At 41.9% G+C, this 17,378-nt stretch overlaps 1 protein-coding gene across 15 annotated transcripts in view; it reads left to right on the top strand.

The window, feature by feature from the left end:
• CAMK2D (calcium/calmodulin dependent protein kinase II delta) overlaps positions 1-17,378 on the top strand; it is a 125,935-nt gene that overhangs the window by 39,497 nt on the left and 69,060 nt on the right. For all 15 annotated transcript variants that reach the window (XM_017739364.1, XM_017739362.1, XM_017739366.1 and 12 more), the window contains exon 2: positions 7,687-7,746. In XM_017739364.1, the coding sequence (XP_017594853.1) occupies positions 7,687-7,746 (60 nt within the window). The remainder of the gene's footprint in view (positions 1-7,686; positions 7,747-17,378) is intronic.

A 17,378-nucleotide genomic window follows, 5' to 3' on the forward strand; every position in this document is an offset into this window, starting at 1 on the left:
CTGTTAGGAGCTGTTTAAAGGTTCCCAACAGTTGGGTAAAGGCCAGTTTGCATTTGTACCATTCTGTTGATCTCTTCTCTCTGTTCATTATGGACACCATTAAACACAAATCATGGAAAAAAAGTGAAATTGTGGGCTCAGTGCTTCGCTATTAATGTCATATGTTGTCTTTACTCTTTTTGTCAGCTCACTTGAACTCATGTACTCCTCAATTTCTGCAGGGTGCTAGAAACAGGACAAATTCAGGAATGCTGCGCACCTTTTGGTCATAGCAGGTGTCATAGAAATCAGGGCTAAACTGTCTGATAAAGTGACCTAAAGACACTTGCAGTGTCTCTGCCTCTGTAATCTGTGCATTGTAGGTGGGAGTCAGGTCTCTCTGTCCATTTATCAATTTCTTGTGCACTATGAAGGGTAAAATACTAACACAGAAGGCGGGTGGGAAGTGGAAGAAAGCCCTGCAGGAGCATCAGCCAGCTGAGAACGGTTATTGTTGGAGGCCTTTGCAGCTGAGCACAAATGTGCCTTTTGTTTTCTTAATGCCCTGGGGCAGAATTTGAAGCTCTACAGGTGTGGGGTTTATTCATTATTTTACGAAGCATCTTCAATTAATATATTTTGCTTTTTCTTGATGTTCAGTAGCTTGTTGAAGAGAAGTGTGTATGGGAACACAGGCACAGAAATAACTGGAGGCATACTCAGTGCCCTGATTTCTGCTCTGTTGATGCTTTTGACCGATGGCCTAATAAAAGAATTGGCTGTGCTATTGTTGTTGCATGCTCCTACCCATTACGGAGCGGGGTATCCATGGAGAAGATGCCTTCATAACAATGAACACCTGGCGTGTGATTCTGCTCGGGAAACATTAGGAGGGGTGGGTCAGATGAGTACTCGCAATGTCTGTAATTGTTTATTCTAAGAATGTCCCACTTTCCGAGCTATAAATACTAGGAAGAGAGGAATAAGTAAAGGCTCTGTTCAAATATCTCCCCAGGAGCAGGTACTGAATGCTGGAGCATTCGTTTTGAAAAAGTGCTTTTGGGAATTGAGGGACTATATTCCTTAGCATTTGCCTCTGTAAGAATAGCAGAGGGGGTAACTGAGGTTTATCTGTGAGCACTGCTGTAGCATGAACTCAGTAATGGAAGATTCAGAGGGCTGTGGGATGGGCTGTTACATGAATAAGTGTGTTTCTTGTTTTATCTTACAGGCTGAAAATGAAGGCTTGCAAATTGCTAAAGGTCTGTAAATTGCCTTTTATAAGAACCAGATCAGGCAGGGGCTTAGTAATGCTATTGGTCCCTGCTCTCGTGGTTTGACCTGACAGGCAGCTAAACACCACACAGCCTCACTCTCTCCCTCCTCCCACACCCTGCAGGAGAATGGGCGAGAGAATCGGAAGAAATAAAATTAAGATTTGTGGGTTGAGTTAAAGGTAGTTCACTAAGACAGAAAAGGAAGGGAGAATAATAGTAACAATAGAAGGAGGATGATGACTAAAGAATTGAAATATACAAAACAAGTGATGCATGATGCAACTGCTCGTTGACCAGTGCCCACCCAGTTCCTGAGCAGCAGCCCGCAGCCAGCTTCCCTCCAAGTTTATCCCAGAATGTTTGGGGTTGGCAGGGACCTCTGGAAATCCTCTAATCCAGTCCCTTGCTAAAGTAGGTTCACCTGGAACAGGTTGCACAGGGTCATGCCCAGGTGAATGTTGAGTATTTCCAGAGAAGGAAGCTCCACAACCTCTCTGAGCAGCCTATTCCAGTGCTTAGTCACCCTCACAGTAAAGAAGTTTTCACTCATACTCAGATGCAACTGCTTGTGTTCCAGTTTGTGCCCTTTGTCTCTTGTCTTGTCACTGGGCACCACTGGGAAAAGTCTGGCCTCATTCTCTTGACAGCAACCCTCAGGATATTTGTCTGTATTGGTAAGATTCCCTCTTAGTCATTTTTTTCCCCAGGCTAAAGAGGCCCAGTTCACTCAGCCTTTCCTCCTAAGAGAGGTGGTCCAGTCCCCTCATCATCTTTGTAGCCTCTGCTGGACCCTCCCCAGTCCTTCCTTGTCTGTCTTGAGCTGGGGAGCCCAGAACTGAAGCCAGTAGTGCAGATGTAGTCCCACCAGGGGAGAGCAGGGGGGGAGGATCACCCCTCATCCTGCTGGCCACACTTCTCCCTGTGCACTCATTGGCATCCTCAGCCCCCAGGGCACTGCTGGCTCTTGGACCCCTTGTTGTCCACCCAGACCCACAGGGCCTTCTCTGCAGAGCTGCTCTCCAGCAGGTCAGCCCCAACCTGTGGGGTGCTGCGAAAAGCTGATTTAGTGCAAACTCTGCTTATAGCAGCAGCTAAAACATCAGTGGGGGATCAACATGATTCTCATCCTAAATCCAGTACTTAGCACTGTACCAGCCACTAGGAAGGGAATTATCCTGGCTGAAACCAGGACACTCACTAGTGACTTCAACTTAGAGAAATGGTCAGGTCTAAGAAATAGAACTGGGCTGTTTCCAGAGCCTTAATGCTTCATCAGAGAGAGTTTAGAAACTGCATTTGATGCATTTAGATTGTGTATAAACCACATTCCTGGACTTAAAGCAAGTCTCTGTTGTAGCACTATTCCTATACACAGCATGCCCTTAAATCACAAGTATTTACATTCCATGAGACGGAGGATACTTCATCATGCTCTAGACAGTTGCCAGCAAAGTTGACAAAATCAGGGTGGTGATGGGTGAAGTTGTTGCTCTGTTAACCTGTGCGTCTTCCTCACTGAGTTACAAACATTGGTTTGCGTAACTGCCAGGGAAAAATGTGTACAAGGAACGTGGCTGCAGTTTCAATCACTCAGGCTGCACGTTTGATGTTTTGATATTGCTGAAATGTAAACTTTCTTTGATGCTTTTTCCCCCCCTCCAAAAATTTTGCAGCTCTGTGGGGTTTTTTTGGCTAAGAACCTGCACATATTGAAGGATTTGTCATGGTCATAACATTTCAGTTTTGCATATTTGTACTACAGGCAGCATATTTATTTCTCAAGGGAGAGTTCCATTAACTTCATCTGTGCCACTGCATTATAGCAACATCATGCATAGACTGGTTCCAGGTTCAGTTCGAAATCCTTAATCTTACAAATGCCCTGGATGTAGTGAGTAGGAGTCGGATATGACACAGGAGTAAGTCTGTTGTGCCCATGCAAATTCCCATGCAGTAGCTATCTGCCTGAATGGTACCAGGTATTCCACATCTCTCTGCACACCCAAAAAACTCCTCGCAGGTTGGGTGGTTAGGTTGTCCCTGGCCCCTGAGCTGCCTAGAAATTTTGTGGAGCAGGGCTTCAATTTCTAGGGAAGGGCTTCATCTCCTCAGCAGCTTCTTGTATGATAGAAGAGCTTATTCTGGTGAGATTTTAGGTGCCCAGAGGATATGTTCTTTAATAGTAAAATTTAAGTCCTAATAAAAACAAAAAAGACATGAAGAAAAGAGAGTTTTAATGCATCACAAGGTTTCCTTTTAAAGCTTTGTTTTGCTAGGAGGGAGAGTGACAAAGTCCTTTTAGTCAGTCTAATATCAGAAAATTAGAACAGGTGTGTCCTAGTACATCCTGTTGTCAGACTTTCGGCAGTCATTTTCTGGTTTCCAGGGCAGAATGTAGTGGCACCAAGGTGGTCTGGGTTTGCAGTGTAATCTGAAGAGCCTCTTCCAAGTTAGTGCTCCTTGTTTTCTCTTCATTTAGCTGTGTAAAGAAAAACATGGAAAACAGAGTAGGAAGCAGATTGTAGAGACCATCCTCAAAAAGATAAGCAAGCCATTTGACAAAACATGCATCACCTCCTACTGACTAATAATCTATCCAGTCATTCCTGGGGGGAAAAATAAATGTACAGACAGTGAAAGGGACATTGGGAAAATGCTTTTATATTGTTCGCTGTGGACTGCAAGCTCTAATAATAAAATTCAAAAAAGCAACTACAGAAGTTGCAGCAGATAACAGAAAACTTCTTTGCTTTGGAGAAGTTTGCATTTTAGATACCTGTGTTGATAGGTAATGAGAGGGGCACATTTCTGCCCTGGTGTTAAGCTCAGTTTGGGTGGTCATGCAGGATCAGCACTTTGGGTGAAGATTCATGGCACTTTAGTAGAAGAGATACATGCTGAAGACTTTAATTAGATGTCTTAATATATTAAGACATACAATGCGTAATTAAAGGCATACATTATGTGTCTTTAATTATAAAATGTTGTGATGTAATTCAAGAAATGTGTGTAGTATACGTATGTAAGCTTCTGTAAGAAAGCAAATATTAATAGTACTGAAAAAATTAGTTATTTTATTTGCCTACCTAGTAGAAACTCAATGCAGACAGTCTGATTTTCTCATGCAGGTGTCATAAATTATAATATTAGCTTGTGGTCTACCAGAACATCGTCATATAAATGAGGATTAGTTGAAGATTTTACATTTATATGGTCTATGAGTACCCCCAGTTTTACACAGCTATATTCTGTTTCAGGTTTCACGCAGTTTCATTAGTTATTGTAAAGGCTGAGATTTTCATGGTTCAGTGCATTAAATCTTTTGGGGTTTTTTTTTTTTTTTTTCTTTTTCTTGGCCCCATGTCAGATTAAAGTTATTTGTGGGTGGCTGCAAGGTTTTTTCCATTAATAAACCTGCATTATTCTCATTGCTGCCTTCCTTCTGATGGTTATCAGTGGTTGACAGGCAGTGATCTTTTTCCAATCTCGGCAATGGGCTGTTGCTGTGGTAGAGGCCGTTCACTAATGGAGACTTGCTTTCATAAAATAATCTCGAATTTGTAGAGGATTCCTTCTTCTGTATTGGCTTTGCTGCTTTTCGAACTTCAGCTTGTATTTTTCATTTAATTACAGTCTCTTAAGTAGACAATGTAGGAGACCTGTTTGTAATTGAGTCTAGGTAATTAAAAGGGAGGAAAGGAAACAAGTATATAGATGTATTTGTGCAGTCCCTTTTTATTATCTGTGTGGCTTTCAAGCTTGGCTTCCTGTTCTTGATAATAATTTTTCCTGTTTCAGGTTTACCTGGCAGGTAAACACAGTTTTAGCTGATGAATTTTATGCTGTCAAAATTGAGAGGAATTTACTCTTTATTTCAATAAGTGACCTATTACTGCATTTATTTTTTCTATAACTTTTCCTGTGATACTGTTGTAACATAATCATTTTCCACCAGATGCTATCCCAGACTTTCTCAGGGTTTGTGGGGGGTTGTGCCTGCTAGGTAGTTTCCCTGGCTGTGTGGCAGGGCCCTTCTTTCCCAGTGAACTCCGCAGTGGCACACCTTACACTTCAGATATTTGGGAGCTGAGTGCTTGAAGTATTTCGGTGTGCCCTGCCCTCTGACATTCACCTTTAGCTCCCCAGTACTCAAGCCCTGGCAGGAGGCAGGGTGACACAAATAGCTACGGGTGGCACAGCCCTTGCAGTTGCAAGTACTTGTAAATAAACCGAGTGGAGAGAGGAAGGAATGTGATTTCCCGAAACTCACAGAAGAAATGTGCCGATTTTACAGGAGAGTTGTTTTCTTGGCTACCCCATGAAGTTAAATTTGCAGTTGGTCCCACCCCCAAACACACACTGCACACTTACTCCTCTAACAGCACTAAGGCATACTCTATTTCTTTGGAAGTGCCACTGTCATCTTCTGGACCTTAATGTCCACGTAAATCCCTGACTCAGGGAGTATTTAATGTTCTTTCTGCTGCCTCACAGCACAGTGTGCAGGCTGTGAGGTACCTCCAGTCACCCAGCAGGTGTGATAGCAATTATTGTGACACAAGCAACTGAAGGAGTTAAATGCCCAGAGCTCATTATTCTAATTACATGACAGCAGAGAACACCTCATTGGCATCCATCAATATACTGGTTCAGTTTGAAGTGAAAAGCTGGGAATTTATAATGCAGTCGATAAAAATGATGATGATGGTGTAGATGTAACCTTCATATATTGCAGTGCATCCAGCAGCATCTCTAAGATATTTTTGCTGTGATTTGAAAAATATCAGGCGTGCTTTTTTAATCAATACAGTTATTGTTCTGAAACCATGCAATAGCATTTTAGCCTCTCCTCATACCTGAAAGTGTTCAGCTCTAGTATTTGTTATCTGAGCCCACTGTCATGTCTGCAAAGGAGAGCTGAATATTAATCATACCCGGTGTCAGTTCAGAAGCTGTGATGCAGCAGTTAATAGCAAAGAAATTTCAAATGTTTATACTTCATATTCAAAGCTGGAGATGAAGTTTTTTATTATATCTGTGTTGCCCCGAAGAGTCGACACAGGATGTTTTTAGCATTTCACAGAAGACTCTCGGACACCTTCCAGGTTTCTGGCTGTGCTGGGGGATCCTGTAAATATAGCTGGGGGTGGTACAGAACAGCCTTCGAAAGCAGAGCTGGTAGTGCACCAGTGATAGAGCTCCTATGCCAAACAACCCACAGCCCTGGACGGTTTCTTTGCTTTTGAGGCAGCGTTCTCGTTTTCATCTTTGTTCTCACCCCATGTTAGTTCAGTTTGTCTTTCAGATCATCTCCCTGCTTGCTCTGGGTAATGTGCCAAGTGCTCAGTCCATGATTAAGTTACAGCCAGGGCTGCTGGGCATGAAGGTGCTGGAACTGTAGATGTCTGTGCTTATGTTTCAGTCTTGTTGCAACTGGATTAAAAAATCCTAACGGGAAACCTCAGTGGCAGAGCTTAACTTTCAAAAAAGAGCTTTAAGCTTATCTTGCAGATTTATATATTTTTTTAATGCTTTTAACTTCTGAATTTTTTTTTTAAATAAACATTAAGGTAACCATGGAAGAAGGCTAAGCTGACACATTTTCTCACACAAGTGATGGAGGCTCTGAGGCCTCAGAAAGTATGATGGGTCAGTTGACAAGCAGTGGCTAGCTCAAGAACCATCCCAGTTCTTTAAAGCATAAAAAAATAATCTGAACTGTTAACATATGTAAAATTGATTCAGTTATTGTTACAGTTGACTGCAAATATTAGGAAGTACAAATTACAGAAAAATTAAAGAAGTTTTCCTTCTTGTTCTTCCCTCGGGATTTAAAAAGTGTTCTAAGAAACTTGACGTGTTAAGTATTTTAAAGATGGTGTTTGCTTTCTCTGTTTTATTTTAAATCTGTTGCTATAGTTCTTTTAAACCTAAATATCTAACTGGACACTTTGCAGTAAGGATTGAACTTTCTAATTTTAATATCTGATGCTGAATTTTTGACTCTTTAGAGTTGTCATCCAAAGCACCTTTTCCTAAACTTGTTCATTTCTTAGTATTTTCAAGGTTCAAAGCATATTTTTTACATTTCAAACAGTTCTATTTTCCAGAGTTAGTATCTTGGAGTATTTGTGTTGTTTATTGTAGAAAACAGAGCTTGACACAAGCAGTAGTATTTTATCGCCAGAAATGTTGTTAGGGCTTGGTGATGCACAAGTCCAGAGCTCCAGCCTCCTGCTCTACCCAAAGGTTAAAAATAATCAATTCAATATTACAGTTTGGATGTAAAATATTAGTGGATTTAAATAAAGGGGGTTTTTTTTTAAAGATCACATTAGATGATGTATTGGTTTTGCTTCTCTAAAGCAAATACACTAAACTATGTCAATCTTCATAGTAACAACAGCTGTCTTGCTTTCTTTTGTTGCAGATCACCAGAAACTGGAAAGAGAAGCTAGAATCTGTCGCCTCCTGAAGCATCCTAATATCGGTAGGAACATTTCATTGCCTAGTACAGTATTTATCAGATTAGAAAATTTAGGGGAAATGGAAATTAATAAATACAAAGAGCAGCTCAGAGAAGTCAAGTGCAAGTATCTCCAGGCAAGGCTCTTTCTTTATAATGTGGTGCTCCTTACGAATTCTGCTATGGGATGCAATATTCTGTTGGTTCACCTAAAGCACCGTGCGGTGTTCTCATCTTTGAGCCATTGCTCTGCCATCAATGAGCTCTCTGTGCCAGGTGTTTGGGGTTTTTTTGAGCAGTGTGTAGTGGGGTTTTTTCCAGGATTGCTCATGACTTTTGGAGACCTGCAGAAGAATTTCAGCGGACAGTGTCTGTTGCACAGTGAGCCAGACCAATGTCAATAGTTAGTGCTGGTTTTAGTGAGATGCTTATTTTATACTGTGTTTTGTGTTGAGATTCTGTCCTTCCATTGATGAAGAAAGCTCTGCTCCTTTTATTTCCAGAGCTGTGTTTTCTAACCATGTAAAGCAAAAAAAAAAGTGTTGTGGAGGTGTGTCTGTCTCCTTGCTTTGCAAGGAGTGTAAACAGGTAAGTACCTTGATCTTAAGGGAACTGTAGCTGGGTTTTTAAGTTTTTCCAACATCAAATTATATACCGAGGGTATCTCTCACAAGGATATTTGCTGTACCTGAGACTTCTGCAGAAGGGTGGGAATTTCCTGTCCTTTGTGGTATTTTTAGACTAATAAAATTGTTTGGTGCCTGGGATGAAATCAGCTCCTTTGTTTTAATGATAAATAGAAAGTGAAGACGAGTGTACCACAGCTCAAAATGACATGTCAAATTTCTGTGGCATCTCTCTTAAGCTTACAGGTTTGACCTCGAAATTTGATTAAGGAGGAAGAGGAGTGTTATCTGTGCTATTTTATCCCACCAAAGGTTTTGCATTGTAAAGTGGTGAGAGATAAGGGAATGTCCTCTTTTTGGGGAGGCGTTGCAGCCCTTCTGCAGCTGTGGTTATACATATGGTGTAGTCAGACTCCAGAGTCATTCACCTGGGCCTTGCTGGAACCAGAATGTATTTGTGAGCTTCCACAAGCCAGGCAAGACGAACAAAAGACAATAGTGAACTGGTGCAGAGGAAGGGCTGAAATGCACAGAACTCAGTTGAAACAAAAGTCTAAATTGGTTCTATGTGGTCACAAATCTTCACCTTGTTGAGTGGCTTGGAGCAGTGTAGGATGGAGTTCAGCTCCTCTGTGGCAGACCAGCTGTTCCACATGCACAGTTTGTATCTGTGACGTTTGGCTTGGAGTGCAAACAGGCAATGACAGCCTTGGTGACAGGCAGGTAGGGCTCTGCAAATCTGCACGAACTGTGTGCATCACCACCTGCACCAAGGGGCACAGTTCATGGGATAATGGACAAAGTGTTCTGCTCCTCTTTCAGAAAACCTGCAATTAACATGCCCGGGGTTTGGCAGCAGGCATTGTATTCTGTCCTATTCCTTCTCCTGCAGCCATGCCCTCAGGCAGCTAAATGATGACCCTAAAATCATTCCAAGTGCTGCTAGCAGCCCACTGGAGCTCTTACGCCTGGGTCACTACCATATCCCCCTTTAAACTGTTACCTCTGGTGAATAATGGAGCTGCATCACACCAGGAAGCACTGAGAGTGAAAAAGGAAGTGTGCCAGAGGAAGGCAGCTCAACTCTGACAATGAGTATGTCTAAGTTAGGAAAAATAAGAAAAAAATGATAACTGTTTTTTCCAGTGTGATTTCTGTAGGATAGCAGAGATCTAGTTTAATTGATTGGGTGGTTTCTCAAAGATGACATGCATCGTTTTCTTCACTTTCCTCCCATGTAGCTTTTTTTTTAGTTACTCGTCTTTTTAAATTACATATTCATTGCAGAGTGACAGATTTCTGAAGTTAGACTTCACTAATCCTTTCTCTGGTAGTTCAGGCCTATTCTTTATTCTTCCTAGTTAGCTTGATTAAATGTCCCTTCAAAAAGTGACTTAGTGTGAAGGTGTCAGTTTCAGGGTAACTTTTTTACTAAAGTAATACACATATAATAATAGTACTCCTTTTTTATGGTGTTGTATGATCTCTTCTATTAATTACCTTCCAAGTCTTAGCCTGTACCAGATACTCCAGGGTGAAAACCCCTCTTTAGTTACCTTTTTCATACTTTTCTCCAGTCAGAAGAAAGCAGCACAGCTGTGGTGAGTCACATTTTTTGATTTTAGCCTGTGAGTAAACACATTGTACTTTTCAAATGAGCAAGATTTATTTCTTTAGAGAAAAAGTTAAAAAAATAATCTTAACACCGGAAATATTTTCCAATTATCTTTGCTGTGAAAATAGAGAATTTTCAAAAACTTTTGCAGATCACTGGTTTTGTGTTTCCAAGTTAGGCATCCAATTAGTACCTAACCAGAAAAATACTTAGTATTTAGTTATTTCATGAGGATAAGAAAGATTTCAGGACTAAACTTCTTAACAATCAACATACCTGTATTTTAGCTTCCCAACGATGCCATATTTCTATCTAGTTCATATCTGATTGGATGGCGGGTCTATTTAATGAGTGCCATTATGCAGTTAGGAAATCTTAGGATGACATTTGACAAAAGCTTTCCACTGTAGTCTGTAGTCATAGGTCCTAAACTTCAGGAGTTCCTCTGGTATTGGCAGAGGAATCTTAAAACTGGATGTGAGTAAAGCAGAATTTTTTCTTTCAGAAAGATAAAACTTTGAAATGTGGGAAGTAAGGAGACACATACGAAAATATTTTCACTTCAGTTCCTGATTTGAATCTCCCAGAGTAATCACTGCAAACAATAAAACCTGAGGAAACGAACATATTTTCTGCTGGCTTTTTGGAAGTATTTATGAAATCAGATTATTATTTAATGAATCAAGGTATCTACCAAATATTCACGAAGAAAGTATTTAAATATGTTTGGAGAGAGACTAATTCTTCTTAGGCATTTCTACTGAAGGAGTGATTCTGAACTAGGAAAGATACCAAGTTCTGAATTCACGTATGAAAAATTAAATCACTGATTATTCCCACCAGACAAGTGTTGGAAGGGAAGCTAAGAGATCTTCCTTCCACTTACCCAAGAACGTGTATGAGCATTAAAAGGGGAGGTAGTTTTTTGGCAATGGAAGCGTGAGGATAACTTAGGGGTATGATGTTTTCTGACTTGTAGTGTGGATTCTTTTTTTAAGCTTTATACTCAGAACTGTCTATTCCTGAAGACGTATTTATTCCTGCTATTCAGAACCATGTACAGGCAGTTATTGTTGGGAAACTAAATATTGTTGAAGAAAGGCCAAATGTTAAGTGATTCTGTTTCTGTGCAGTCCTTACTGTTCATGGTCATAGCCAAGAAGTGTCATGAAAATCTTCCTTGGTTTCACTTCTTCTACGAGCAGGGCTCCAGTACCTCTCTGAAAGCTGAACTTTGCTGTGCAGACACTGCTTTGCATATAACTAATTCAGTTCATTTTTCAGCATTGCTTTCTTTTATTCATCCTTTTAATAAATCTATGGTTTCTTCTCTGTCCAGCCTTCTAGTTATGATGCCTAGTGAATGGTGTAGAAAAAATAAGGAAAGTGGATTACAAACAGTGTTTTCTGTTCTCCTTTTTCAAATCTCTGTTTCCCAGTTAAGTAATATATATGTGAAAGTTTGTTTAAAACCCACAGAATTTCCTCATCCTTTCCTATTGCAGCTGGTGATGATTACAGCTGGTGATGGGGTCAGTGGCTCTGACCCAGGAAGAGGTGACCGGTCCAGGGAGATGGTCCCGAAAGGAATCACCTTCCCAAGGCCCGGTGTCTTCCCTCAGCCGGTGGCAGGAGGGCCCTTGCAGAGGCTGTCAGCTCTTTAGTGATTATCAGCTCGTGATTCCAGCTCAGCTCTGCAGGGCAGCCTCCAGGCCAGACCAGAGAGAGAAATGAGAGGCTCGTGTGGCTGGTTCCGCACGGAAGGAGCTTTATTGCTGGTCCGTACTCCGGTGAAGGGGAAAGCCAGGGACGAGAGCTCCCTTCCACAGGGGCAGAGGCCTTAGCTTTTATAGGGATACAGGGGATGGGTGAAGGCCAGTGGGTTACAGAGGATCTGCATAGGGTCTCCTAAAGGATTGTGGGTCTGTCTTTTCTCGCCATGACCAAAGAAGTGGTTGCCTTTCCAGGGAGTCCTGCTGGGCGATTATGAAATCTCTTATCTCAGCAGAGATCCCTCCAGGGCAGGGGCTGGGCATACCCAACAACTTCCATTTACAGTTACTCCTCACCAATATCATTGTTGAGATTTCTGCCTCTTGTTACCTTAGTCGTTTGTATCGTTGTAGTAGAAAGCGAGCCCTGCTGAATTTTGTTCAGGAATTAAAATGAGGCAAAAGCCATTAGCTGAACTTCCAAGCCTTGAGAAGAAACTTTGAGAGGCCTCAGAATGCTTTCTTCCGAGTCAGTCTTTGCAATTTTGGTATTTTCTCTTCTTCCAGCTTTGCTTGAGTAATCTGGCCTCTGCTACACTGCGGTAGGAAATTTCTAGGCAAACACAGCTCATGTTCCTGTGGTAACAGAGCTCCTGGGCTGCAGGATTTTGTGCACTAGGGAGATTTGCAGAATTGCTGTGTTTCTCAGGTTCTTACCATGGTGACATGGCTGTACATCAGTGCATATAGGGTTGCTTTTTTACAGAGAGTTTAAAATGAATGGAAATGTAGGTTAAGCCTTGCTGTTCGGAGAACCTAGTGCTTTTTCTTTGTGAGATTGCACATCAAGTTACATTAAAAGCTTACTTCCTTTGCTGAGCAAATACCCGTGGAGGATTTGTCATCTTGGGTAACTATTACTTTTCCGGCAGTTCCATGTGTACTAATGCTCCCAATTTTTTAATTTAGCAATTTGGAAAAAAATTGGTGAGGAAAGTAACCATCTCTTCACCAAGAAATCCAGTGTCATTTTCCTGGTTTCTCTCGTTTATCTTCTTTTGGTGAACTTTTGATTTCTTGGTCCTCTTTTAACTTTAGGTAAAGCTGATTTTTAGCACTCTGATTTTTAGTCTTGCAATTCATATAATTTCGGTGGTGTAACACTGTTGCACCATCTCGTTACGAGTTTTGGCATTGATTTACAGCTGCTTTGCTAATTTTGGTTTATGAGATCCCAACTAATGATAAAATCTGCATTAGCCTGATGATGCAAGCTCCGACCCAGTCTAGAAAATTGCTGATTCAAACCTGGTAAAACCATGGAGTTTTTTTCCCAAGTGGAGTTTGCTCTGGCAGGGTTTGTGCTGAGTCTGGGTAATATTTTCCTAATGGGAGTTACACTGTTGAGATGTCTCTGTAACTGCTGGAGGGCTTCTGCTGGCTTTGCATTCCCATTTCCTTACAGCCCATCATTGCCTGCCTCTGCCACCTCCTCCCTTGGCCTTACGTTACAGTGTCTAAGCTATGGCAGGCAGGCTGGGTCCATTAGCCAGCAACATCAGGCTCGAGTCTGATCAGTCTTCATTCCTTCCCCAAAGGCAGCAGCAGATTTTACTGACATGTGGCAGCCCTTCAGGTGATAAATGAAGTTCTTTTGGCACAAGGCCAGGCTGTCCCTGAGTGGCTCTGTAAGTCAGGGTACTTTAGAGGTAAATAGGACTGCCAGGCAGAGATGGGGCTGGGTCACCTCCGATAGGCCTGAGCCTGTTCCTGTGGATCTGCTTGTCTGGCCTCAGCGGGGCTGGAGCTGTGGCATTGCCACGAGTGTGCTCTGAGAGCAGGAAGGTCTCTCCTCCACGAAGACCTGGAGCTGCACCAGCAGGTGGAAACATGGGGCAGTGTCTTTCCAAGGCAGGCTGGCATTGCAGCAGGCCAAGAGGCAGCCTAGATGCAGAACAGGCTGGGACACAGGGGAAAAAGACAAATCCCTAATCTGCTTTCATGAGTGTGTTGGTGTCTGTTTGGAGTCTGCTCATTTCCGTGCTTTGAGCTGGGAACTTGTCATCAATGGCTGAGGAAATTGATAGCCCCCAAACTTGGCACTGCTCCTCACCACACTCTGTGCTTGTGTCCAGCTTACTTACTCCTTTTGCCACAAGGAAAGGAGGAAAAGCCTGCATTTGGAGGTTACTCTGCCTCCCCACCATAACACAAAACATGAGCATCGAAGTCGTTAAATTCCTCATGTGGGGGAAAATAAGAAACTGCATATTGCCTTATCCTTTTTGAAAAGAGGGCAGTTAAAGATACGTGAGGCGTTTGTGTCTTTATACACAACAATATGTCCTTTATGATTATATTTGCCAAGTATGTGCATGGCACTTCATGGAGTCCCAAGAATCTCAAGAGAAACACTGTTAATATACAGAAAATGTGGATGCAGTAACTCTCTTCTGAATTTCATTTGTCTTAGTGTGGCACAGTTGTGAGTAGCTGAGCTGGTATTAGTTAAGTCACTCTATAAACCAAACACAGGGTGAAAATCAGGCCTGTTCAGGTCGAGTGGATGTAGTTCTTTAGCACAATATTTTTTCTGAGGTTAATTTAAGGTTTCACTCGTTACATAAAAAATACATAGTTCTTTCCTGATGCAGTGAAAATCAAACCAATTCCCAACTATATAAATTGATGTTCAATAAACATGGTCCTCGGGGATATATTAACTATAGCTATGCAAATAAATAAATAAATAGAGTTTTTAATATAAAGCTCTAGTTTATGTGGGACTGATGCATTAGAGAACCTCACTTCCTTTAATTATTTTTATTGCTTAGATGAGCTGATCACTTCAACAATTTTAAATCTCATCCATTGTGTTGAGTTAATTAAATTTGCAATTTCCCTGATGAATAAGGTGAACCATAGTCCTTGAGACAATTAAAATAAAACATCAAGAAACCAAATAAACGGGTGTTACAACATGATTTCATACTTAATGTAAAAGCCAATTTAATGAGTATTATAAAATAACAGATTGGATGTTTAAAGTCAGCCGTGGCTACAGCAAGTAGCTGACTAGTGAAGTGCAACAACAGGATACAGAAGCTGGTTTTGCAGTTGCTATTTGTGAAATTAAATGTACTGGAACGCAACTGAACCAGGCAAGAGCACACAGGGGGGCATAGTGGGGTTTGTTGCAGCTGGGTTTCTGCAGGCTTTCTCCTTCTCAGCAGTTTTTGTTACTGCTTTGCATCTGATTCCTTTTAGTTGGTGAAGTTCTTGTGAATGTATGTTGATGTTTAAGAGGAAAAGCCTGAAGGTTTTCACTGCTGTTCTTGTAAGGATTTGGTGTGGAAGGGCTTTCTGTAGAGCTGTTGGTGGCCTTGAAGTGAGTGGAGTATCAAAATCCCCCAACAGTTAAAAGACTTTAAGTTGTTTAGTGCTAATCAGTGTGTCACTGCTTTTCAACATGAGCCATATGAAGCATCAGATAATGTGGTCTGAGTGTGCCAGCAGAGAAGGGGGAAGGCAGCTTTATTGGGTGTTAGAGCTTTTGTCCATTTTGCTTGCAGCAGAATCCTTTCATTCTGCTAAAAGTGGCATTGCATCTTTAAGTTTCCCTCTTCAGGGTTACTGTGGAGCATAAAAATGTCTTTGAGTGCAGACAATGACACCACTCTTTGCCATGCTACATTAATTCTCTTTCCTTTTAATGGAGCACAAGGTTATTTTAGCTCAAGTGAAGCATTGCTGGCTGTAATATCCCTGATAACTGTAGCAGCATCCATAATAGACCGAGGAAAGGAGGTTTCACTAAGATTTGCCACCAAGTTTGTAATTTTTTGCCTCAGAAAGTATATGCCTAATTTGCACCAAAATAGGTAATGATTCAGTATAAATCAAGTGTGAACCAGGTCTTGAAGCATTTTCCATCCCTGCTTTATAGCTGTGTTTGTATGTTTCCTTAAATGCATGAAAATTCTTTCATTGTGTATCCAGAGTCTCTTAAACATTTTTTCTGTCTGTGAAGTCCACTCCACTTTTGCAGCAAGTCATTTGAAATGTAAAATAGAGTAATCCACAGAAGCGGGAAGTGGAATTTAAACACCTCTCTTGAGGATCCTGCTGTTGGGGGTGAGGGCTTGGATGGCTGCCACACTTCCCACTTGTATTTTCATCTCTTTTTCTGCTTTACTTTCTATATGTGTTTCCTGGAGTGAAGAGTTTCATAATTGGCTGCATTGCTGACTTCAAGAGCCATGGAAATAAGCTCAACTGAAATGAATTGCTCTCTCTCTGCACACACAAGATGGATCTTTGGGAACTCACATTTTTTTGTTGTTTGGAAGCTTTGTTTATTATGAATCTGCAACCACATGTTATGCATACGGATAGACATCATGACTCCCAGCTAAACCACAAATATGTAATTTTCCTCTGGACCCTTTCCTCCAAAAACAGAGATCTCTACTACTTCAGCTAAACTAAGCTTTTTCTTTCAGTAAAGCTAGCACAGACATTTTTAGAGTATTTTTAGGGGATATTGTAAGTTCCGTTCCCTTTGCTTTTACAGTGTTGCTGATGGTCTAATAGGTGGATTTTGTACTGGTTCTTGGACTGATACCCAAATATTGGAAATCTTTATTTGATCTGGGGGCAAGGAAAAACCAACCCTCAGCTGAAAAAAGGTTGCAGTGTATTGGATGGTGTGGATGGGTGTCACTGGACAGCATTAGAGCAGCTCCTGCAGGGGTGGTAAAACTGTTATCATGCATTTTCCATGATAATCCTGCCCCAGCCTTGACATTTGTGCCTCTGGGCTGGCCACACTCTGTGGGGCACTTCTGTCTTGGTCTGTTCCCTTTCCCAAGAGAAAATAAGGAGTTATCATCCAGGCAGCATTTGTCTCCCAGGCAGCCTAAATCTGCCCATTTGGAGTGTTTGTCATCCTAATGCATGGTGGGTGAGCTGTCACTCAGGAGGTCACCCTGTCACCCTGCTTCTGGAAGAGGTCCCTGCAAGGAGAATGTGTTGGGCTGTCTGTGCCACCTGAGAGCTGCATCACACCTTAACCCTCCCATTTTCCTGTGGCAAGCAGAAAAGGATCTGTTTAGACATGGGGGCAGAGAGAAGCAAAGGGATGAGCAAACCCCGGGCATGTGAGCTGGGAGCAGTAAGAGGCAAAAGGAAGGTCTCCTGACTTTGGACTGTGGATTATGTTTTGACTTTGCGACCATAAATCAGGAGTGGTGCTTTGGGAGCTCACTGTGGAGCTTTGGAATGTCTTTGCTCCTTTTCCAGAGGCAATACCAAGCTAGGAAGCTCATTAGGAGGGACAGTCTGTGGGGCTACTCCCATCTGCACAGACGTCTTGCTTTACTTACATACCCAGCCCCTGCAAAAAAGTACCATGGATCATGGAACCATGTGGGTTGGAAGGGATCTCTGGAAGTTATCCAGTCCCAGCTCCGTGCTCAGGGTAGAATTAGGTTACTCAGAGCCCATCCTGCTGCATTTGGAGTCTCTCCAGGGAGGGAGATTGCATAGCCACTCCAGGCACCACTCCAGTGCTTGACCACCTTCCTATGCATAGAAATTAAATAAATAAATAAATAAATGTGTCTCTGTGCCTAGCTGGGATTTTCCAGACTCCAGCATGTGTCTGTGGCCTCTTGTCTTGCCACTTGCACCCTGGAGAAGGGT

Source organism: Corvus brachyrhynchos, unplaced genomic scaffold, assembly GCF_000691975.1.
Source record: "Corvus brachyrhynchos isolate BGI_N302 unplaced genomic scaffold, ASM69197v1 scaffold1577, whole genome shotgun sequence".
Lineage (NCBI taxonomy): Eukaryota > Metazoa > Chordata > Aves > Passeriformes > Corvidae > Corvus > Corvus brachyrhynchos.